The 25,467-nt window shown below is 39.1% G+C and overlaps 1 protein-coding gene across 1 annotated transcript in view; it reads right to left on the bottom strand.

Annotated features, from left to right (window-relative positions):
- The window catches only part of pip4p2 (phosphatidylinositol-4,5-bisphosphate 4-phosphatase 2), a 127,755-nt gene extending 103,423 nt beyond the window's left edge, over nt 1–24,332 (bottom strand). The window contains exon 1 of the mRNA XM_051935513.1: nt 24,106–24,332. Coding sequence (XP_051791473.1) covers nt 24,106–24,211 — 106 coding nt within the window. The 5' untranslated portion in view covers nt 24,212–24,332. The remainder of the gene's footprint in view (nt 1–24,105) is intronic.
- Nucleotides 24,333–25,467: the final 1,135 nt, after the last annotated feature.

Below are 25,467 nucleotides of genomic sequence, written 5' to 3'. Positions count from 1 at the left end.
CTGGGCTTGATTTTGTTTTCACTTCTGTTTACAGTGATCGGTTCTTAGCGTGCATTGTTGCAATGTTACTTTTCTTGGTGGTTTATTAAATTACGGATTTTTTTCAAATGTTCATTTTTTTCCCTGTGCTTAAAACTCATGAAAAAAAAAGTGTTTTTAGCCAGCGGTTTGTAGCGCTATAGCGCAAACTATTGCAGTGTTAGTTTTCTCTGTTGTTCAAGGTTTTCTCAGTGTTATTCAATGTTTTTACATTTAGTTTACTATTACGCTCTGCATTCTATGGTTTAATTAACTATATTTGTGCTTAAAAACTTAAAAAAAATATATATTTACATACATGTTCGTATGGAAAAAACTGATTACATTATTTACATAGAAAAAGCATATAGATATAATGAAGGGTTCTCCAGGATGCACTCAGGAGGCGATTCTGTACCAATAAGACAGCAAGACAGAAGACTTGCAAATTACATATGAAAACTAATGAGAACTTCAATAGTGTGTATTTTTTTAAGTCTAGGATACGACAGTGTTCCTAATAAAATCTGTCAACATAAGCTGCAGACGCGTAGCGAGGAATGAATCTTCTTTTGGGAATTAAAATTCTACATAATAACAAAGAAATAACAAAAAACAACAAGAACATCTATTCATATAACTCTAGAATCTTAAAAAAAAAAAAGATATAAAAAAACTGAAACATATGAGTAATAAATAGTAAATTACAACTTACTTAACACAGTACTTTGAAAGATTATTTTTCTGTATACATAAGGGGAACATAATGGATTGGATTCTAATGAGACAGAGCCTGCCATATTTAACAGAAAATAAAGTGGAATATTATTACAGTATATTGAAAGGGTACATAGAATACATGAAGCGGGGCTTACCTCTTATTCATGAGATCATGTGTGGATGTTGCTATCAGTAAAACCATTTTTTATGAAGCTGTGTGGAAAACGGGACTGCATACAGAGAATAATTATGCCGCAGGATACAAAATGTACTGAAGTGAGAGGTAAGTATATACATATAAGTAGTATAGGGACTTACCTCTGAGAAACAAAATTACTGTAAATAAATTTAACGGACCTTTCCAGAAAGCCCCATAACTATAATTCAAGAAAACAGAAATAAAACAAAAAGGGGTATGAAAAAAGGGAAAAGTAAAAATTATAAAGTAGACCAGTGGTTGATCCTTACCCTGTCATATAAAACAAATTATGCAAACGACAAGAGTACAACACGATAGGAATAAAGCACTGTTGGTGGAAATAAGGAAACACATCATGTCATTTGGTTCATTTAACCCAGAAGATTGCACTGTATTAAATTTAAAGATCAGATCAGATTATTGCAATCACTGTACCGAGGGCATGGTTTCACAATCTCTAATACTGTAAATTTTAAATCTGTAAATTGTACGTCGTGCAGATGTCAAATAGTGAGAAACTGACTCTTTAAAAGAATTTGTTCTAATATTACGTTTGTTTTTTGCAATGTGGTATCTGATGGTGTGAAAAGTTTTACCCACACTGAAAGGAAGGTTAAGAACAAACCAGTAAATACACAACCCCTTTAGTGCTACAATGAGAACGATGCTTATAAGTTGTAATAAGGTCATCCTTAAGGATGTCTAAACAGCAACTGCAATGCAAGCAAGGAACAATACCAGGATTTATTTATTGTGCAGTACTAGAGAGACACACAGGGAAAAGCTGTATGGAGAGGATTTATTACGTATTCCTTAATATTCAGTCAATGGAAAAATGCAAATAAGGTAGGTTCTCAAATATGGGATTAAGGTGAAGAATGTGCCAATACTTTAATCCAACACAGCAGATCCAATTAGCCTGTGTTGAAAACATACTGTAGATTGCAAACAAGTCTGTTGGTTTTAGTTTTTTGTTGTGCGGTAAAAAGTAAATCTCCATTTATGAACAATGCACAGTTTTATGCTTTTTGAACGTAGGTCCTGGGATAACTCCTCTGCTGAAAGCATGCTTTCATTGCATCAGCCCGATTGATAAAATCATATTGGTCTGAGAAGATATGGTATAACCTAAAGAACTGTAAAACAGGTAGATTATTAAAGATCTAGGATGAAAGTTTGATGCATGCAATAAAGTATCACAATAGGTAGGTTCTCTAAATAGTAAGAATTTAAACAAATTATTGGCAATGCAAAAAGACCTGGATGTCCACGGAAAACAACAGTGGTGGATGATCGCAGATTCATTTCCATGATGAAGAGAAACCCCTTCACAACAACCAACCAAGTGAACAACATTCTCCAGGGGGTAGGCATATCGATATCCAAGTCTACCATAAAGAGAAGACTGCATGAAAGTAAATACAGAGGGTGCACTGCAAGGTGCAAGCCACTCATAAGCCTCAAGAATAGAAAGGCTAGATTGGACTTTGCTAAAGAACATCTAAAAAAGCCAGCACAGTTCTGGAAAAACATTCTTTGGACAGATGAAACCAAGATCAACCTTTACCAGAATGATGGCAAGAAAAAAGTATGGAGAAGGCATGGAACAGCTCATTATCCAAAGCATACCACATCATCTGTAAAACACGGTGGAGGCAGTGTGATGGCTTGGGCGTGCATGGCTGCCAGTGGCACTGGGACACTAGTGTTTATTGATGATGTGACACAGGACAGAAGCAGCCGAATGAATTCTGAGGTGTTCAGAGACATACTGTCTGCTCAAATCCAGCTAAATGCAGTCAAATTGATTGGGCGGCGTTTCATGATACAGATGGACAATGACCCAAAACATACAGCCAAAGCAACCCAGGAGTTCATTAAAGCAAAGAAGTGGAAAATTCTTGAATGGCCAAGTCAGTCCCCTGATCTTAACCCAATTGAGCATGCATTTCACTTGTTGAAGACTAAACTTCAGACAGAAAGGCCCACAAACAAACAGCAACTGAAAGGCCTGGCAGAGCATTAAAAAGGAGGAAACCCAACATCTGGTGATGTCCATGAGTTCAAGACTTCAGGCTGTCATTGTCAGCAAGGGGTTTTCAACCAAGTATTAGAAATGAACATTTTATTTCCAGTTATTTAATTTGTCCAATTACTTTAAAGCCCCTGAAATGAAGGGATTGTGTTAAAAAAATGCTTTAGTTGCCTCACATTTTTATGCAATCGTTTTGTTCACCCCACTGAATTAAAGCTGAAAGTCTGCACTTCAGCTGCATCTGAGTTGTTTCATTTAAAATTCATTGTGGTAATGTACAGAACCAAAATTAGAAAAAAGTTGTCTCTGTCCAAATATTTATGGACCTAACTGTATACACTATATACTGTTCTTCATGAAAGATTCGCTATGCTTAGACTAAACGTAGCACCCATCGCAACTCCTTTATTTTGATGATAAAATTGATTACTGAAGATAATCCAACTAGAAATGCATTCTTATCTCAAGAAAAATAGGACTAAAAATCTGTGATAAAGTAATTATTTCCAATTTCCTTCCGTTATCACAAGAGGTGAGCTTGGTAGCCAAGGATGCCTCATAAATGCAAAACACATTTTCTCTTAAATCAAAACCTATGATGCTTCAAAGTAGACATATCTGGTAAATTTTAAGGCTTAATGTAATATTTGTGAGTTGTACTATAAACTCTATAAAATTTAGTTGATAGGATGACAAGCGTAATAAAGAGTCACATACTAGTTGTTGGGCAGTGTGTTGTGAAATATTTGTATACAATGATTCTAAGTCCATTGTGACTAGAACTTCACCATCATAAACAAATAGTGCTTAAAGAAAGCTAATAAATTCTGTCAAGTCCTTTATGCAAGAATAGAAAAATCCATTATTTCAGTAATTCTGTTAAAAAAATGTTTTGGCTTTGTTGTTTTCAAAGGCACCTACTCATATGAGCTGACATTTCTGAATGAGTCAAAAGTGTGAAGCAACAGAACTAGCCATAAAAAAAAAAGGACATTCATACCTGGAGACTGCATCCCAATTACATACAGTTATATATATTTTATATATATAGCATTTTTATTGTAGTAGATCATTTCGACCTGGTCATTTTAAAAGTAGCTCACAAGCCGATAAAGTGTGGGCACCCCTGATCTACAGTGAAAAGCAAAAATATTAATAATACAATGTTTCAAAAAACAGCAAATACAATACAGTCATGCATTCAATTCAAATGCCATTTACTTATTTTTATTGTAAGGATTCTAATCTTAATCTGACAGCCCTGGTAAAAGTCAAAATGCAGATATATCTTTTAGATATGAAAGATGACACTGAATATAATACTGTATACAGTATGTATGCAGGCTGCTCGGCAGGTGCAGGGATTTCTTTCTGAAGCACCAATCCTGAGGAATGAAAATCCACTGAAATACTGGAACAACAACTGGAGTCGGTTTCCTACCATTGCTAAAATAGCACGCAAGTTCCTGTCAGCCCCATGTACTAGCGTGGACAGCGAGAGATTATTCAGTTTGGCTTCTAATGTGATCAACGAAAAGAGAAACAGAATTTCCTGCGACAAGGCAGAGATGCTCTTGTTCGTTAAGAAAAACCTCCCCATCATGCTTAAAAAATAGAAAAGAATGATAAGCCTCCAGAAAAAAAGTTATTTATTTCTTTACTGTTGTACGCTTTTCTGTTTTTTAAAATTATAGATTGGTTAGATTTATTCCATCAAAAAGAAAGAAAAAAAGTTATGTGGTATTTAATACTGCAGACAGTAAAACAAAGGATCAGATAGCCAGCCAAATGTGGTTGAGCAGAAGCCATTTTAACGATTGTAAATAACCTGCAAAAGTTGTTATTCTTAAGTGGTACTGCTTATTTCAATGTCATTGTACATTTTACCATTTTTTTCAGTTTTCATTTTTTCGATTATTGTTGAATTTGTTGTATTTGTTCCATCAAAAAGAAAGAGAAAAGTGTTATTTAAAGCAACAATCTGCAAAACTGTTTCCCATATAACCAATAGGTAGCCAGCCAAATGTGGCAGATATCATTTGTTTTTAATGATTGAATGTGGTGTGCAAAATTGTTATACAAATAAATGTTCACTTTGTCTGTAATTCTTGTTCAGACAGATCAAGTCTCATTTTTCTCTGTATCTTATAAATATGTATATCGGCATCGGCAGATAAGTATATAGACATTATCGGATATCGGCATCGGCCCAAAATTCCCATATCGGTGCATCCCTAGTTATTACAGCTTTGCCTTTTTGTATTAGTTTTTACTTCTATATTTTTTCTGACTTTACTTGGAAATTCAGTTTAGTTGTTCTTCATTGTGTAGTTTTAGTTTTAATTTGGATATGTTAGTGGAAGAGCGCTGCTGCCTCGCAGTTGGGAGTTCTGGGGACCTGGGTTCGCTTCCCGGGTCCTCCCTGCGTGGAGTTTGCATGTTCTCCCCGTGTCTGCGTGGGTTTCCTCCGGGCGCTCCGGTTTCCTCCCACAGTCCAAAGACATGCAGGTTAGGTGGATTGGCGATTCTAATTTGGCCCTAGTGTGTGCTTGGTGTGTTTGTGTGTGTCCTGTGGTGGGTTGGCACCCTGCCCAGGATTGTTTCCTGCCTTGTGCCCTGTGTTGGCTGGGATTGGCTCCAGCAGACCCCCGTGACCCTGTGTTCGGATTCAGCGGGTTGGAAAATGGATGGATGGATGGATGTTAGTGGAAGCTTACTACACAACATGGTTTACTATCTGGTTTTGTTTTTATCTGATAAAAACAAGCAGAATCAAAACCAGATACTGAGTATTAACAATTTTATAATGTTTAAAATATTTTCTGTTTCATTTATGCTGAACAAATGTGCACTGATTGCTGCCATTTTTTGTCTTTTTCTTTTATTGCCCAGAATGGGCCAATTTGTAATGAAATTTAGGTGAACTTTAAGGTTTGAGGGTTTTCTACTCTAAATGTCTACAGCACACAACATATGTCACTCCAAGACAATGTGCGTTTATAATGAATGCCTTCAATATTGCAATCAAAAATCTCCAATACTGGGCTTTGCTATTTTCTACCATCCATATTGATCTCTGATTCCATCTCAGACACATACAATTTATAGACAGAATTTTGCCACATGCAGCAGGGCCATCTTAGCACCATTATAGACCACTGGGCAAAGCAGTGCACTGGGGCCCCTACCTACAACCACTCACAGGAATAAAAATGTAAATGATCAATAAAATTAAACACATTTATTATATTGGTACTTCCAACAAAAATCAGTGTTTTAACATTAAAAATGCTGTATAGCAAAGATTAATCAACACAAACGTTTGACCAATATAGCAAGAGCCTTGAAAAATACAAAAATTTCAACATATAAATGATACTCAATTGGTAAACAATACAGACGGAGATGGCACAGTATGAAATTACTATGAATTATTTATTATTAAACAAGTGTTCAACATAAACATTTGCAAAATTTATATGCAGAGAATTGAGTTGAAGTGTCATTTACATATATGCGTTATGTAGTGCGTGACATCCATGCACATACATGCACGTGAGGTTGCAGAGACGACCGTGATAATAAATCAGAGGTGAATGCCAACGTCCACTTGTAACACAATAACAAATATTTATAGTTTAGTATAGTATAGTATTTATGGTATGAGACAGCATGTCACAACATACATACTGTAGATTACCATGGGGCCCCTAAGCTTGTGGAGACCCCGGGAAACTGCCCAGCGTGCCCATGCATTAAGACGGCCCCAACCTGCAGGCCTGAAAAGATATCAAAAAATCAGAAAATAGATTCTACTGTGTTCTGACAGGTGTGATTGTGAAAATCATGTGGACTTAGGAAGAACAGGACTCTTAGGCTTGAATCAGTTTGCAGACTCCACCTGGCTCTACTGAGGGAAACCAAGAAAAACAAGCATTTCGTGTCAAGGTTAAGACAGTGAGACTTGAATAGCCCATGCCTAAGAACATCCATCCATCCATTATCCAACCCGCTGAATCCGAACACAGGGTCACGGGGGGTCTGCTGGAGCCAATCCCAGCCAACACAGGGCACAAGGCAGGGAACCAATCCTGGGCAGGGTGCCAACCCACCGCAGGACACACACAAACACACCCACACACCAAGCACACACTAGGGCCAATTTAGAATCGCCAATCCACCTAACCTGCATGTCTTTGGACTGTGGGAGGAAACCGGAGCGCCCGGAGGAAACCCACGCAGACACGGGGAGAACATGCAAACTCCACGCAGGGAGGACCCGGGAAGCGAACCCGGGTCCCCAGGTCTCCCAACTGCGAGGCAGCAGCGCTACCCACTGCGCCACCATGCCGCCCCTTGCCTAAGAACAGTAAACCTTTAATGAGCAGAGCAAGAGCAGGTAACCGGTGTATGGACGGGCACAAAATGACAGCGACAGCATCTGAGATTAGGAACAATATAAACATTATCTAAACCTGTTTATCCAGAGCAGGATCACAGGAACCTGAAGCCCACCCCAGCAGGTTTGGATGAAAGGCAGGAAAATCCCTGGTATGCAATATGCATGATATGGCTGATGTTAAGAACAAAAAGTGTATGATATTTCAACTATCTATTTTGAGAGAGTGAGAAAAATTAAAAATTCTGCTACTGGATTATTTTCACAATATCAGGTATTTTGAGCTGTGAATATAAACTAAAAAAGATAAATTAATAAATATAGAATAAATACAAAAACACATTAGTAGATTTAGTTTTTCACCAGTTGGCAGATTCTCTTCGCCTACCTACCTGTATTTCAGTAGTGACATTGCCAACTCAGGAATTTTACAAGGTTTGTATTGCTACATTGTTAAATGACTTTATTAAAGCAAAAGTGATTGGTCAGTAACAATATGCTGATCTTGTATGATGACCATCAGTCTCTCAATCAGTGCAGTTTTATTTTCAGAAAGGATTTCTCCTGTGCGAAGTGGCAGGTGAATTATTGTCAACAAAAAGCAGGCACCTGAGAAATAAACTGAAACGTTACTCACTTGTGATTTTTCTGTCCATATGTTAAAGGTTTTGTTGATCAGCACATTCCGATTTCAGGCGTTTGAATTACATCAAGCACAAAGAAAGACAGCACAGTAAATCGCTTTCTATTTCACACACTTTACGCTCCCGTATTCAGCTTGCTCCGTCACCGTTAATGCTTCGCGAACACCCACCCTCTGTCACCAGCCGTCGTTCACTAGATGAATTTATGCGAGTGGCTCATGGTGGATGACTTTCTGTTTTAGAGTTAAAAGTTACCAGGGTTAAAGACTAACAACAAGAATATTCATTCAAAAATGAAAACTAAAAATACTTTTAGTATATTATTTTATTTCAGTTAGTCTTTCCAGTTACTTTAAAAATTTCTTTTAGATTTAGTTTTTCATTTCAGCTTTGTTAATCGTTTTATTTCAATTTGCAAAAATGTTTTTTTAATAAAATAGTTTCAATTTTGATTTTAGTTTTTATTAACTATAATAACTTTGGTTGGCATCAATGGAGAAGTGGAGTCATCATCAGGAAGGCTCACCCAGATGGAAGATCATCAACACTATAATAACCTTAAACATTTTTGGCATAAGGATTGGTAGAGAAGGAAACAATATGTTGGCTCTCCTTCATCAGCTCTGGCCGAAATTTTTTCCTGCTCTTGCTTCCTTTGAGCCAATTACAGATATGGCACACAGGCTGTATAGTGTGCGGCGTAACACATCTCGCTCTCCCACTATGTTATTGTGGTTTATCAATTATCAAGACCGCCTGACAGTTGTTCAAGAGGCGAGACAATTTCTGGAGCTCTCTTTTGAAGGTCATTATATTTATTTTTATCAGGACTTCAATGCTAAAACAGCCGCTGCAAGACGGGCAATGAACGTGTTGATCAAAAGGGAAAAGGAGTTAGGAGTCACCCCCTTTTTGGTATTTCCTGCACATCTTAAGCTCTCTTTTGGAGGTCAGCATAGATTCTTCAACACTCCAGCCGAGGAAAACAAAGCCTTAAATCACACTGGCACTTTTCCTCTGTGATGCTTTGATGAGTTCTGCATCCTTTACTTCTCCTCTTGGCTGTCGCCACGACTCTTCCAACTGGCACCAGTGTGAAGTTCACCTAACTAAGGTTCTGCTGTTAGTTGACTTTTTACTTGCTCAAAAATGTTACAAGGATTGATCATTCACTTATTGTTCTGATGACTTTATTTTAACTTTTTTTTTTACTCTTTACTCTGTTTTGTCGAGAGGTTTACTTACCTTGGCAGTGACATTCATGTCTCTGGTGACTCTTCCTGTGAAGTCAGTAGATGGATTGGGAGAGCATGGGGGGTCACGAGGTCGCTGGAGAGGGGTATGTGGAACTCCCGATATCTATGCAAAAGGACGAAGGTCCAAGTCTTTAGAGTCCTGGTGCTTCCTGTCTTACTATATGGTTGTGAGACATGGACGCAATCCAGTGACCTGAGACAAAGACTGGACTCCTTTGGTACTCTGTCTCTCCGGAAAATCCTTGGGTACCGTTGGTTTGACTTTGTGCCGAATGAGCTGTTGCTCATGGAGTCCTGAATGAGGCACATTACCTGCATTGTGAGGGAGTGTCAGCTACGGCACTACGGCCATGTGGCGCATTTCCCACAGGGTGATCTGGCTCATAAGATCCTCATTGTTGGGGACCCAAGTGGCTGGACCAGGCCAAGGGGTCGCCCACGTAACACCTGGCTGCGGCAGATAGAGGGTCATTTCCGGAGGGTAGGACTGGACTGCGTGTCTGCCTGGGGGGATGCCAAGCGGGATCCCGAGCTGTTTCAACGTGTAGTGGGTACGGCAACGCACTGTACTAGTGCATGCTACCCAACTTGACTTGACTTACTCTGTTTTAATCTCGGAGGGCAACGCGATGTACTGATTATATTTTGCATAATCACTGATCTTCATGGCAGGGGCTTTCATTTCCGTTATGTATTTTTTTTTTCATTTTATTGAGCAGGGTGGTGGATGTGTGTGTACAGCCACTGATGGATTTGGTAATGAATGCCATGTGCTTTAGTTATACTCGTGCTTGCTTTTTAGACTTTGTACTATATCTCTCAGATGTCTTTTCTTTCACTCATGCAAGGTTGTTGGGGTGAGTGCTTTAGGATCCTCTATGCTTGGTTTAAAGTTTTATGACCAGCTTTCAGACTAACTGAGGCGGCAGTTATCCAGAACACGGGGTAACAGGTTTTATGATGGTTTTTGGGGGAAGTTGGGTTTTGTTTTTTGAGTTCGCAAGTGATTGATGGATGCTTTCTCCCCTGAGGATGCGCATATTTCGTTTGCGGCCAGCAGCTCAACCCAGCTGGGATGCTGCTGTGATGGAAGGATGGGGGAAGGCAACTTTTTTAGGACACTGCCTCCCCCAAGATGCTAGATGGCAGCTCACCTGGAGTGTAGCGGTGCCCTGGATTCCCACAGGGCATCCTGGCACTTGTAGTTTGGTATCTCAACCCTGTGGGGTGCCACCAGAGGGTGCTATGGAACAAAGATGGGAAACAAGATTCTTGCCTGGCCCTGAAGTACTAGAAGGTCATGGGGACGGAAGCCCAGTAGTACTACCGGGCTGATTAAAGAACTTGAATTCTCCATCTTCCGCGGAAGTGTGGCAAGTCACATGAGAGGAAGAACAAAAACACTTCCGGGTCAGGGAATATATAAAGGACTGCAGAACACCCAGAAGGGAGCCAGAGTCGGGTGGATGGTGGACGAAGCTGCTGGGAGGTGTGCAGGAGATAGAGAGACAGAGAATTGTGTTTATTATTGTATTTCTTGCCTGTTTATTTGTGGCTGTGGTGTTTTGAGGACATTGTTTAAAGAAGAAAAAGAATTAAAAATACTTCTTGGTGCTTTTACCCTGTGTCCTGTGTGTCTGTCTGTTGGGTTAAAGGGGCAACAGTGACCCTAGCATCCACAAAATATAGCTTTTTGGAATGCAAGAGCCTTGTCAACACCTGAAAAAAGGTCTTATGTGAGTGACGTTTTACAAAGACACTGCATTCAGCTCAGATTTGTTAAAGCGTGATGTGATGTGGGCTGCCTCCAAACATTATATGGTTATCTCGTCATCATCTGCCCCCTCCCACAAGCATGGAGTTGCAATACTTGTCTGGCGATCCTGTCAGCTTATGCTTTAGGGCCCTGGATGCAATTCTAATGATAGATGCCATTTTCTCCTGCCCAAGCTTGGTGGTAGGAAGATGGGATTTATTGCTGTGTATGCTCCCGCCCCCTTCCAAGGCACTTTCTTTCAGGACTTGGCTATTCAGATTCTTACACACCATGACTCTGAGTGTGTTATTGTCACAGATGCAAATGCGGTGCCTGACCCAGTCCTGGATAAATCTCCTCCTCTCCTGCGACATCAGTTCCCATTCCTTCAATTTGCAGTTTCTGTAAATATGTTGTGGGCGGCACAGTGCAGCAATGGTAGTGCTGATGCCTCGCAGTAAGGAGACCTGGGTTTGCTTCCCGGTTCCTCCCTGCGTGGAGTTTGCATGTTCTCCAAGTGTCATCATGGGTTTCCTACAGGTGATCCGGTTTCCTCCTACAGTCCAAAGACATGCAGGTTAGGTGCATTGGCGATCTTAAATTGTCCCTAGTGTGTGGGTGTGTGTGTGCGCGCATGTGCCTTGCGGTGGGCTGGTGCCCTGCCCGGGGATTTGTTCCTACCTTGCGTCCTGTGTTGGCTAGGATTGGCTCCAGCAGACCTCCGTGACCCTGTGTTAGGATATAGCTGGTTGGACACTGACTGACTGACTGTAAATTTGTTGCTGCTCTTAATCTAACCGACTTATATTGTTTACCTGCAAAACAGTACTCCTTTTATTCTAGTCAGTTTAAGTCTCAGACTCACATCAATTACATTTTTGTTTCTTGCATTCTAGCTCTCCTGCTACTTTACTCTCCTCCATCTCTAATCAGAAGTGTGCTGTGTTACACATGGTTTTTGCCCTCTGGTCTCCCGGGCACCACAATGGAAATTTAATACATCACTGCTTCTAAACCCTAAAGTTATTGCTTATTTGACTCCTAAGCTTGAAGAATTTATTTTATCAATGCTGGGTCAACTCAAGGCCCTGCCTTTTGGTGGATGGTTGTTAAAGGTTTCCTTCGTGATGTTACTATTGCTTTTGCCAGTGGCTTGGCCCACAAATCTTGTTAAAAGATCTCCGATATGGAAAACCGTCTCTTACTTTTAGAGAGCTCACGCCTCCACGTGGTGGACAAAGACCATGAAACTGTCATTGCTAGTTCTAGGGCAGAACTGAGTGCTTTGCTGTTGCATTGTGCACAATTTCTGGTTAACTTCACCAGGACACACTACTATGTTTCCAGGATTAGACCCAATAGACTTCTGGCTCTCAGGCTTTACAAATGTGATTCCATCTCTATGATTCCGACCACAAAAACCAAAGAGGGAGTCTTGCTACAAACCCTGGTGAAATTAACACACATTTTTTTTCAGTTCTGTTCTGATCTGTTCTCTTCGTCCTCTCTCTCTGGTCCTGCTGATGTGGACTCATTTCTTAAACCCCTACCTCTCTGAGTCAGAGGCCTCTGCTCTGAACACTATGAGTTCTATGAAATCTCCAGGGGCCTGATGGGTTGCCCCTTAAGATCTTTTTAGAAGCAGCTCTCAGCCCCACTATTCCAGATGCTTAGCTCTGCTCTTTCGTCATTTCACCTTAACCCTTTAATAATTTGGCTCTAGTTATCGGCCACTACCATTGATGAATTCTGATGTCAAGCTGCTGGCAAAGGTATTTGCACATCAGCTGCAAGCAGTGAATCCTAAACTGTTTCTTCCTGATCAAACTGGCTTTATTAAGTCCCGCCATGTGGCTGACCATTTCGTCACTTGTTTCATGTTTTGCATATTGCCCCTACTCTTTCCTTGCCTTCTGCTATTTTTTCCCTAGATGCAGAGAAGTCATTTGACAGAATGAACTGGACCTTTATATGGAAGATCCTAGGTAGAATGGGCTTTGGCCCCGCCTTTAAAAAAATGTTCCAACCCCTTTATTCGTCCCTCCCTTCTGTCTTTCTTACCAACACATTTGCCCTCCTTTTTGTGAGGTTCAAGGAGCCAGACAGGGCTATCCTTTTTCCCTGCTTCTTTTTATTCTTTCATTAGAGCCTCTGGCAGTAGCTCTCCACAGCTCAGATTATATCACTCCCATATTGATTAAAGATATACCCCCAAAAGTTTCATTGTATGGAGACGATGTTCTTCTCTACCTTAGCAATGCCCTTGCTGATCTTCCCCATGTCCTTAATCTCTTTAATGTCTCTGAGACTTTGGTTATAAGGTTAACCGTTTTAAATCTGTTCTTTTCTCTTTTCTCTTCCTGTTGTCTTTCTACATTTCCCTCATTCATTTCTCGGACATTGTCTTTCAGATACATGGTATTGGACAGTTATGACAGGGTCCAGGAGCTTGCAGCTGCCAACTTCCATCATGTTCTGAAGGGTGTGAGAGAATCCATTTCTTCTTCATCCCACCTTTGTGGTATAGCAGGTCCCCAGCTCCCATTAAAGGCAAGTTTTAATAAATAATCACAGCGCTCGTGGCTTAGCGAGGGGGCGTGGTGGTGTGTGGCCGACACGGTTTCTGAGGAGTTCATGGTGTGGGCGTTTCTCGCCTAAGTGCACAGGTGAGAAACGGTCCACATATGTAATTGTTCCCAGGAGCTGCTGATTACCTCGACTATCACGTTCCCCTTCATATATAGAAGTGCGAGCCAGCTAGGAAGAAAAAATGAAAAAAGAAAGGAAGAGAAACGTTCGGAGGTTGCAGGAGAAAGCAAGAAGTGGAGAGAGAAAGTCGGCGTGGGACAGCGATTAATTTGGACATTGTTTTGTTGTTGCTTTTAAATAAAAGCACTTGGCACTTTTATACACCATCCCCTTGCTATGTTGTTGTCGTCTCACTGCTTAGCTCATCGGTAACATTACCGACGGTGTCGGGTTAAGGGCTCCCGGACAGCAGACGGAAGCATGCAGCAAACCCGCCTCGTCACAACCTTCCTCTCCCATTCCAATCCAGACTGGCAAGTATTAAAATGAATATGCTCCCCAGAATGAATTTTGTTAGCTCTATGCTCCTTCTCTCTCCCCCTCCTAAGTTCTAGCAATCTGTTTAGTCTTTGGTGTCTTCATTCCTTTGGAATCAACAGGAGACCATCTATTAAACACTCCACTTTGATCCGTGACAGGTCAAACGGTGGTGTCTCCCTTCCCAATTTCGAGCTCTACCATCTTGCTTTTACTCTAAAGCTAGTCTAGAGCTGGGTCTACTCTCCCCAGTGTCCTCCTTCCTGGTTGCCCACAGTGGCAAAATATATTTCCCACATTGCACAACTTAACTTTATTAGAAAGAACTGAAAATAAAGTCCCTTTCTCCTACTGTTGGCCCCGTTGTCTCTTATGCATTTCAGTCATGCAGAAATGTTTAAAAATTGATAGGTCCTCACCTAAGGTAGCACCCCCACACTCCTTTATTTCTTAATTCTGCCCTAAATATTGGGGGCCTTCCAATTTCTTCTTCCTATCAGTCTGGTATATCTGTACTAGGAGATATGTTTAATGAGTTAGGGCTGGATGAATTCCTTTCTGTTTGATCCAGGCATCCTATCTCTTCCACTTCCTATTTTTTTCTATTTGTAGCTGAGGTCTGTGCTCACCTCTCTTCAACTGTTCCAATGCATTCCCTGCTCTCATTTGCTTTATCCCTTTCATATAATTCCTTCCAGTTTCTGGTCTCTATTCTCTTCTCTGTAAAGCTTCCCTCAAAACTCTCCCAATCATGTCTAATTAGCTAACAGACCTTTCCCCATCCTCTATGTTGTGCTGGAAAACTCTCCTTGAAAATATTAAAAATTGTTCTAAAAATCCTAAACACCAGCGCACACAATTTAATTTTGTTCACAAACTCTATCTTACTCCCCAGAGATGCGCCTAATGGGACTAGAATTAGATCCCCTATGTCACATTTGTCCTCTTAAAGTTCCTGGCATTTTTCTTCACATGTTCTGGGAATGCCCACTGGCCCTATGTAGTGGAATCCCTCTCTACAATTTTTTCTTTCCCTATTCCTCTGTCCCCTTAAATTCTTCTCCTAGGCCTCACTTCTCTTCCCTCACTCTCTCTCCTGCTCTCTCCCAGAGGAGGCTGTTAAAGACTGTGACCATTGTAGATGAACTGCTTTTAGCCTCTCACGAGAAAATTCCTGCCCTTGTCTCTCCTGCTATGGAAGTCTTCATTTTACAATCTTCTCCCTCTTGGACCTTCTGGCTCTACTATCTGCAACTGGCCTCCCACTGCTCTGTTAGCAAAGAGTTGGTTGGGGGTTTCTCTATCATGCAGTTTTTTGCCTTGAACACCTATCCTCATTTTTATTGCTTGTTGGTTTTTTGTGTTTATTTAAACTAGTGTGTGTGCTAGTTTACTCAAGGGCTCTTTTTTCCCCCCTGTTTTTGTGTTTTTGTTTCAATAGCAGTCTGAGATGGGATGGGATGTGGTGGGATGGGGTGGATGGGCCCCAGTGGGGGGTGTTGTTTTGTTTTTATATCTCTCAGAATTAGTTATTTCTGCTGGTTTTTTTTTTTGGCTATATTCCTTTTCTTGTTATCAATAAAAATTTGGTCACTAAAAAAAAAAAAACTGATAGTGAAGCTCAAAGAACAGATACATGTCTCATTGAATTTTTCAAACTCATCTGACAAATTCTACTTTTTTGTCAAAATGGCACGATACAAAAAAAAAATCCAAAATCATTACACTATACAGAAATCTGGCACCAACTGATGTACTTCTTTAGTCAACATGACTCTTAAAATAATTAGTTGAGAAAGGACTGGGGAACAGCTGATTCAGTATACCAGATGTAATTCTTCTTCAGTTATGGATTTCAGGAAAACTATTTTACTAGTATGCTGAAAATTTGTGGAAAACTTGCAAATACATTTAAACATAAACAAACAAAACATGAAAATTAGTATATGCAAAATCCATCCATCCATCCATCCATTTTCCAACCCGCTGAATCTAAACACAGGGTCACGGGGGTCTGCTGGAGCCAATCCCAGCCAACACAGGGCACAAGGCAGGGAACCAATCCCGGGCAGGGCGCCAACCCACCGCAGGACACACACAAACACACCCACACACCAAGCACACACTAGGGCCAATTTAGAATCACCAATCCACCTAACCTGCATGTCTTTGGACTGTGGGAGGAAACCCACGCAGACACGGGGAGAACATGCAAACTCCACGCAGGGAGGACCCGGGAAGTGAACCCGGGTCCCCAGATCTCCCAATTGCGAGGCAGCAGCGCTACCCACTGCGCCACCGTGCCGCCCTATATGCAAAATGAAACAGGAAATGTGATTTTTGTCTATGTACCGGTATTATCATTTTAAAATAATGTAAAGAATTAAGCATTTTGACAGATTAGAGAAGCATCAGTGTGCATGATTAATCAAGAATGCATTTGTTGATGTATATATGAATACATCATATCAGTATCTGCCAAAATAATCATAATTTTTAATTTAACTATAATGTTGATTTTTCGCCATAACGTTCTGAACCAAGTCTCATAAATTCAAATTGAAATCATTTGTACTAGGTATCATACAACCAGACCAAAATATATTTATTATAAAAAGACTTAACATATGATATCTGGCTAAACACGAAGAAATATCTAAAAAGGAAAAATACTAAACTGGCTGTTGCTTCGACTAAAATCTTTTGACATTGTGAAAAAAAAAAAAATTCACATTTATTACACTGAAAAAATTGTGGCTTTCCAAACCTGCTATTTAACAAAATGGAAATATTATAAAATTCACCTAACATTTTAATCTGTACAAATGGACATTATTAGAACAGAGCTGCTCACTTTCTACTTCTATATCAACACATCAAAATAATTCAACAAATAAATCATTGGTACTGCAAGAAGAAAAAACATTCATAAAAAATGGCCTTCATATTGATGATGTGTTATGCTTACAAAACCCAATTAAAATCACCATAAAATTAATTCTATTTTTCAAAAATATTTGGCTGCTCAATGAACTAGAATAACATATTTTACTTTAAAGTGGATAAGACTGCAATACGGAATTTATAAGTTCCTTGTGCTTTTAAGTTAGGCAATATTACATCCAGTGCAGAGTGGGGAAAAAGATGAGAATGAGGAACAGTATAAAAGGCAGCATATTGCAATTTATGCTAATTTTTTTAATCCAGACTTTGGAATTCTGACAGTCAGAACTCATTCCCCTTATTTGCCCATTCTTATTAATGTGTATATTCACCACCCTGCAAATGGGGACTCAGCAACAGTCAAAATTCACTCCATTACAAAAACTCTAATTAAGAATCACTCTGACCTGGGAGTTAAATTATATTGTGACTTTGACCATGTCACACACTTTCATCAGTATGTTTCATGTTCCTATCAAGGCAATAAGTTAGAGCTGCTCTATTCAAATGTTAACGATGCCTTTAAATGTAGACCTGTGGCACCTCTAGGCAGATATGACCACAGTCTGATTCATCTCAGTCACACCTTCAAGCTTGTCAACAGAGAGCAACTTGTTACCACCAAGATAGTAAGTGGAACCTGGAGGTCGATGTGGAGTTGAATGACTGACTGACTATTTATAAAATGATAGACTGGAAAAAAATGTACAAGTCACATGGGGATGATATCGACAGACTTAATTATTGAATTACAGTCTATAGTAAATTCTGTGTCAACACTGTGGTACTCTAAAACAATGCACAGCTCCCCAAACAGCAAATCCTAGAATATTAAGGAGCTAATAATTACTTTGAAAAATAATAAAAGCAGCATATAATTCTATCAACAAAAAGACTGATTGGAGTACAGAGAGAGAAGAGGAAAAAGCTCAGTGAAGGGAAGGAAGCTTACAGAGCTAAAAAAGAAAACAGGCTCACTCAGAATAACAGGAGACATGTTTGGAATGAACTGACAAAATTACTGGACTTAAGCATCCATGGCTCAGGTGCTAGAATGGAATGCAGACAACACTAATGATTCTCTGAACACATTTTTAAATAGATTTTCCCACCCTTCCACCAACGCCATCTTCTAATTATCAGTCCCTTGATACCATCCCTACTGTATTAAAAAAACTATCATTTCAATAGGCAAGTCCAGTGATGAGTCTAACTCTGACCACCAGTATGACCTGTCCATAACTGATGACAAGGTAAGGAGACAATTGAGGAGGTTACACATAGAAAAAGCTGAGGGACAGATGGAGTCAGCCTTAAGGAGTTCTTAAGGCCTGTGCTTTCCAACTACATGTTATCCTCTCTCACATGTTCTGTTTGTCACTAAGGCTACCAAAAGTGCCACTGCTTTGGAAGACAACCTGTATTGTTCCAGATCTTTAGAAGGCTGATGCCTCTTAATGACTATAGACCTGTGACCCTTATGTCCCATTTTATGAAGACCTTTAAAAGGCTAGTCCTGGAATATAATAAGAGAAGAGACAATTTGGAACCAGTCCAGTTTGCAAATTGGACAAAGATTACAGTGGAAGAGACAATTATCTGTATGCTCCACAAGGCTTATTCCAATATGGACCAAGCTGGCAGCAATGTGAGGAATATGTTTTTTGATTTGTCTAGTGCTTTCAATACCATCCACCCATCTCAGTTAAGAGGGTATACCGAGGGATTTGAAGATGGATGAAGGTATGGTGTCCTGGATAATGGACTGCTTGGACAAATCCAGTTTCGAAGGCTGTGTCTCTGATGTGGATGTGAGCAATACTGCGGGACCACAAAGAAAAGTCGGGACATTTTCTGTTCATCCTGTATACCTCAGACTATAAGTATAGCAGCAGGCCATGTAACTTTCTGAAGTTCTCAGATGATTTTGCACTAATAGGTTATATTGATAAGGAGGATTAGACATAGTACCAGAGACAGGTCGAGAACCTTGATTATGGTGAAAACAAAATTGTCTGCAATTTAACTTCAGAAAAACCAAGGAATTGATTATTGATTTTTACCACACCAAAGAGCTTCTACACCCACTATTCAGGGAGTGGATCTGGACGTGGTCTACTGCTACTCGGGGGTCCACATCAATAAATGGCTGGAGTGGTCTAGTAACACAGAGGAAATATAAGAAAGGGTGGAGCAGACTCTTAGTAGACTTTGTTCCTTTAATGTGGGCAGTGACATCCTTTACAGGTTAAGTAATTCAGCAGAACAGACTTTCTACACTATGGTGTTCTGAAAGCATAACTTCAAAAAAGACTCACTGAGTCAGCAAGCCAATTAGAAAAGCAGACTCAGTTACCGGATGCACTCTCGACTGCTGGAAGTAGCTGTGAGAGACAGAATGAATACAAAACTTGGGTGCATTATGAACAATGTTGCATATCTTCTTTCTGACACACTACCAGTAACAAATAATCCAGTACAAGTGGGTTAAGAAATCCTATTGGGGCTCTTTTATACCAACAGCAATAGGCCTTTACAGTATAATGGATGTGACTGCTATTTTTAATCTTGAGCCAAGTAAAACGTCTTCTTTCTTTTGGGTGTGTATTTGAGGGGAGTGGTTGTTGTTTGTTATAATATTTATTTATTTATTTATTTAATATTTATTTATCATGCTACTATAAAAAGATAAAACTTCCCCCTTGGAACATATAAAGTATTACCTATTTGTATATGGTTATCCACTATCCTGTTTCTGATTGCTCAACCTTACTTAAATTCAACTCTTGAAAGCAATTAAAAATGACCCACCGTAAAGTGCTAGAGCAACATGTAACATTCCATTACTAGACACACTGCCACAATTTAGAGCAGCCAAACTACTGAAAATTAATTATCTGTTCACAATGATTTAAACTCCAGCTTACGGTCAGCTGGTTCAATACACAGTATTATCCCCTGGGGAATGCAAGAAAACAAGGAAACGATCATGACTCTTTAAGAATGTTTAAAAAAAAAAAAAACAATTCTCACAGAGCTCTTGATGCCTGAAACGTCTTTTAGTATTATCTGGTAGGTCACATGTAAAATTTAACATACTGGATACCGTTTAAAAATCAGCATTTCAGATGGAGGAATGAAAGCTGGAAGAATGGTGAGAAACATCTGTCACAGAAGTGACAAGACTAATTACAACAGTGAAATGCCTCAATTTCTGAAACTCTGATTTGGGGCAAAGCTAATAAAAATGGCATATTGTTATTTCAAACAAATAGTAAAAAAACGAGAATGTAAACCCTATACAAAAATGTGCATTTTTCTAGAAATGTTTACAAAGTAAGGCACAGGAAACTATATGCCTACAGTATGTATATGTTAGAAAATGCACCTAAAGCAAATCACACCCCAAAAATAACCACTTTAATAAATGAGATAATGAAATTACAAACAAAAAAACTCCACTTTATGTCTGTTAACCATGTATTCAGTCACAGCACTCTCTTTTATTAATAGATGAGCAATGCATCCACTCAGACCATTCCCAGTTCAAGATAAAAAATATACATAGACATTTAGTAAAATGAATTTCACAAATACACAATTTACAATGAGGTAAAACATAAACACATATCACAACGTTCAATCAATTAATTTACAGTGTGTTATGAACTATTTTAACTCAGTCTGGCTCTGCTCACCAAGTCAATAGTTCTGTGAACTGGTTTTCTAAATTTGTGTTAGATCTTTCAACATTTCATCACTTACATTCAAATTCAGTTAACTAATTAAACAAACTTCTCTGTGTTTAAATTAATACAGGCAAATAAAAAAATCAAACTAGTCAGAATCCCTTGAATCAAAATTTGTCTGTGAATATTGGCTTTTTATTCTACAAATGAACACAAGTAAACACCTTTTAAATGCAATACACCTTGCACTTTCATGAACCAAAAATTGTGTCACCTGCATTATCTGTTGTATACTTCTCTAATGGTAATTCAGCCCATTTTATAATTTAAACATATTGAACCCCCAACCTCCATGAATCTATGCATTAACTGAATAAAAAGTATTGCCGTTTGTTTAGAGAGTGTGTGTGTGTGTTATCAAATTACACACCTCAGCAGTACTTACAGGCTTGGTTTTAAAACCAATGCACATTCAAAATCAACAGTGCTTTCAAGATACTAACAAATGTAACAAAAGGATTACTTAATAATATGTTTGTGAGGGATTAAAGATCTAAATATGTTTAGGAAATTTGACATTGTCTTGATGCCTTGTTTTATTTGGTAATATTGCATCACTGGCTTACTGTATCAAACTATTTTTTTATACAAAACTTTTTTCATTTAGCTTTTTACCGTATAGAACTCCCTCATGCTAGATTATAAAACAGGTTCTGACTGCATACCAGTAGAAGACATCTTTAAAAAAATTACCCATTTTAGATTATGTTCTTTGGCATATTAACTTTTATTTTCAGATATAACTAAACAGTGTAGCGCTGTTACATTCATAGCTTTGTGCCACTTCCTTGCTAAGTGATTTATAAATTGAGAAAATCCAGACTGACTGTGTGTAAGGTTGGGTGTATGTGTGCATGCATGGACCTGCGATGGACTGTCACACTGGCTGGGGCTGTTTCCTGCCTGTGCACAGCGCCATTAGGATAAGCTGCAGCCCCAAGAGACTAAAACCAAAAATGAAATAATAAAAAGAAATTTAGACAGTAAAGCTGTTACTCACAAATCTTAAACAATAAATGAAAACAAAATGTCTATTATTGGTATACAAAATGATGATATTAACTGTATATTATTATCAATGTATCCACTTTATATGTTAGTAGTAGTGATTACATCTTGCCAAAAAGAAATTAAGACAGTAAAGCTGTTACTCACAAATCTTAAACAATAAATGAAAACAAAATGTCTATTATTGGTATACAAAATGATGATATTAACTGTATATTATTATCAATGTATCCACTTTATATGTTAGTAGTAGTGATTACATCTTGCCTGAAGAAAGGGCCTGAGTTGCCTCGAAAGCTTGCATATTGTAATCTTTTCAGTTAGCCAATAAAAGGTCTCATTTTGCTTGACTTTTCACTATTTTAGTAATAAAACACTTGGCTGTTAATGTGATGTATAAATCACATGCATCATATTGCAGCTGTCTGCACTGTTACGCTTTTAGAAACAATTCAATCTGTCTTAGGTTTTTGAGGCTCTGTATCAAAGCTGGTAACATTTTTCAACTTTATTTGATATTATTTTCTCTAATCTGAAGAAATGTTTTAACATACTCGAGCAGACCAGCAAATGCCACACTAAGTCAGGCAGGTAAAAGCAAAGTTTACAAAACATTTGGGACCAATTTTTCCTTGAAGGTCAGTATGTAAACTGAAATTAACCTTTCTTCTACCTACTGCACATGAACTGAAAATGTCCAGTGACAGCTTAGGTTATTCTTAGTCTCATCAGATCATTTCTGGAAACTGTCTTGGGGTTTACTATTTCACAGAATCAAACTAGTAACTTGAACAGTACAGGCTGTTTCCACAACAGGTTTCTCAATCCAGAACCAATAAAAACATAAACATATCAGCAGCCAGAAGCTTTTACTTCAGCGAATTTACTGTAATTACTGTGAATATGTACAGCTATTCTAATTCATTTTCAGCAATTTAGCAGCTATGGTAACTAACTTTAAATGTTTAAGTATAAAGTATATGGACTAGTAAAATTAACCAGAGAATACCTATATCTAGAGTAAACCATAGTAAGATTAGGGTTTACTTGTTTCATCAAGCATGTTTTTGATCCAGCTATGCCATGAGAATCACAAGACAGCATTTTTTGCAGATATTAATTGGCTGTGCAAACACTGTTCCTTAACCATTACCCTGCTGAGCTAAAGGGCCCGAGCTATTCCCTTTAACTTCAATCGCCACATTAGATATATGTTTATAACATGGGTGCTTGAGTGGCTACTGATAATTAAGCGTGTATACATAAAATGCTTTAAAAACGTTCATCCTTGTCATTATGATCGGCGATTCTCAAACAAAAGCGGTTTCAGGAATGATGAACCCCTTTATTGACCCCACGCGTGTGTAAGTGCAAGACGATCAGGAAGTGATTTCGCCTCTTTCTTTACAATCCTCGAGAATGATACTGTGTTAGACTAAACACTGAATAGAGTGACTGCTTTCCTAATTTGGGACACATAGTTTTACTTCAGGCATTGTTTTTCAAATGGCTATGAAAAGATGTAAGCTGGAGGTAATTCGTTCTAAGTGAAGAGATCCTGCACGGTGGGTCTGAATGTTGCATCTGCCGCTATATCCCAAGATCAGGCTTGCTTTGTACCAGTCACGTTTCAATTATAAAACCGTTATTCCGATAATCAACACCAGGATTTTCCCTAACACAAATAAAGCAATAAAATGCATGATCAGTGACTTCTGCCATACCCAATTATAAACTTGCCAGATTCGGAATACTAATGACATCTCGACATAAAAAAATGAATGATTACTTCATAGAAAAAAGACTGGCATCTATATACATGAAAAATACGCAAATCGTCAGCAACTTGCACTTGCAAGTCGAATGATGAATCAGCAAAGGTAAGATATTCTTCAGTCGCCGGGCGATACATTAAATTTGGCGACTGAGCGCAGGTTACATTGTTTTATACAGGCAGCCCCGGCTATTCGACCTTTCACAAGGAGAAATCTTTAGCTTGTTATCTTGATAAAACGCACATCAAGGCAACGAAACACCCCCTATGCCTGGAAGAATACTGTTAATGCGGTGGATTGACCAAGACAACAAACTGCCTTCCTTTGTAGCTTAAGGACTAGGCATCTTTAATTAGGCCTGATAGGTCCTCAACCTAGCCTCGCGTTTCCACAGGGGTTATTTGCAGCATAATATATGCAAATACTATTTACTGTTTGTTTACGTCTTCCAAAGGCGTGAATGCACTCAAGGGGACAAATAATAAAGGCATCCAGTTACATTACAAAAGGCGTTGATTGCTTAGCCCCTGCCCTTACCTCTTGGGGGGTTGTCTTGCAAATACGGCGGGGCTGTAGGTGTAACATTCCCAGAGTTTGGTGCTGACAGCAACGGAGAGCGCTCATCCACTCCATCTGAAGCCATAACTGCAGTAGGATCTGTGCCACTGTAAAAGCAGTCAATCCTCCAACCCTCCGGCTTTCCACCCCCTCTGTTCCTCTCCCTTTTTTCTCCCCCTCTGTCTCTGTTTCCAGCAAGTAGGTGGACCGGGGGTGGGCGTGGTCACATCGCTGGGCGTGGTAAAGGCCGTCAACGTGGGAAGGGCAATGTCTGGTATTCCACCGTCACTAGTCGAGCAAATCAAGCAAAAGTGTCACACAAAAGGAAAACGTATCCATCCACACTGACCATTTGTCTTGTTAGCATTCCAGGGCTTTCTGTGTAAATGGAAATAGAAAAATACATGAACAGCTCAGAATATTCCCAGGAAAGAGAAATCTAAAATTGCATATCATAAATCGTTTAAGAGACTATGCTGCTATATCCTCAATATAATTGTAGTAAGTGTATAGAATCTCATAATAGTCCATCAGTATAATTGCCTAGATTATCTGAATTACACGTGGGCAAAATAAAGAAAAAAATGAGAAAATGGGAAAAGATAGCATGAGGGAAATATCTTGTACAGTACTGTGTTGTGAGAATACAGGCTTCTTGAATACTGAAATACTGACTGTGTAGCCCTTGATTATAAATTTCTCACAATATTGTTTTTATTGCTTCCTTGGATGACCTTACAGGGAAAACTTAATTAGTCTTAAATTTTGTAACTGCGTATTCCATATTTTGCAGGGCACTCTTAATAGTTTCCATGTGATCAGTGCTTTACAGCTTGAACTACTCAATTACTAAGTGAACGATAAATCTAAAAATAAACTGAAGCATAATCTTCTTATTCTACTGAATTCAGCAATTAATCGAAGTCTGCGTTTGCTTTTCAAAAGACACCCATCCAATTGATTTATATTTTCAGAACCACTTAATTCAATATTGAGTCACAATGGGTGGGTGCCTATCCCAGCAGCACTGGGAGCAATACAGGAACCAGCTCTGGGCAGGGTGCCAGTCCATTGAAGGGCACACTAACATATTCATGCCAAGCCAATTTAGAGTCACCATTTAACCTAATCTGCACAATCTTTGGGATATCAAAGGAAAACAGGAATTTCTGTTGACACAGGGAGAACATACAAACTTCACATACCACGCATGGATCTGAACCCAGCCACACAGAGGTAACAGGACCATTAACCACTGCACCAAAATGCCACACTAACTGATTTGTTCTCTTGGAAAATTGTGTAAAGTGTTTTGGTAATTGAAAACAATTTTTGTAAGAT

The sequence above is a fragment of the Erpetoichthys calabaricus genome, chromosome 13 (genome assembly GCF_900747795.2).
Source record: "Erpetoichthys calabaricus chromosome 13, fErpCal1.3, whole genome shotgun sequence".
Classification (NCBI taxonomy): Eukaryota; Metazoa; Chordata; class Cladistia; order Polypteriformes; family Polypteridae; genus Erpetoichthys; species Erpetoichthys calabaricus.
Note: the sequence above shows the minus strand (reverse complement) of the source record. Positions and strands in the feature narration are given on the sequence as shown.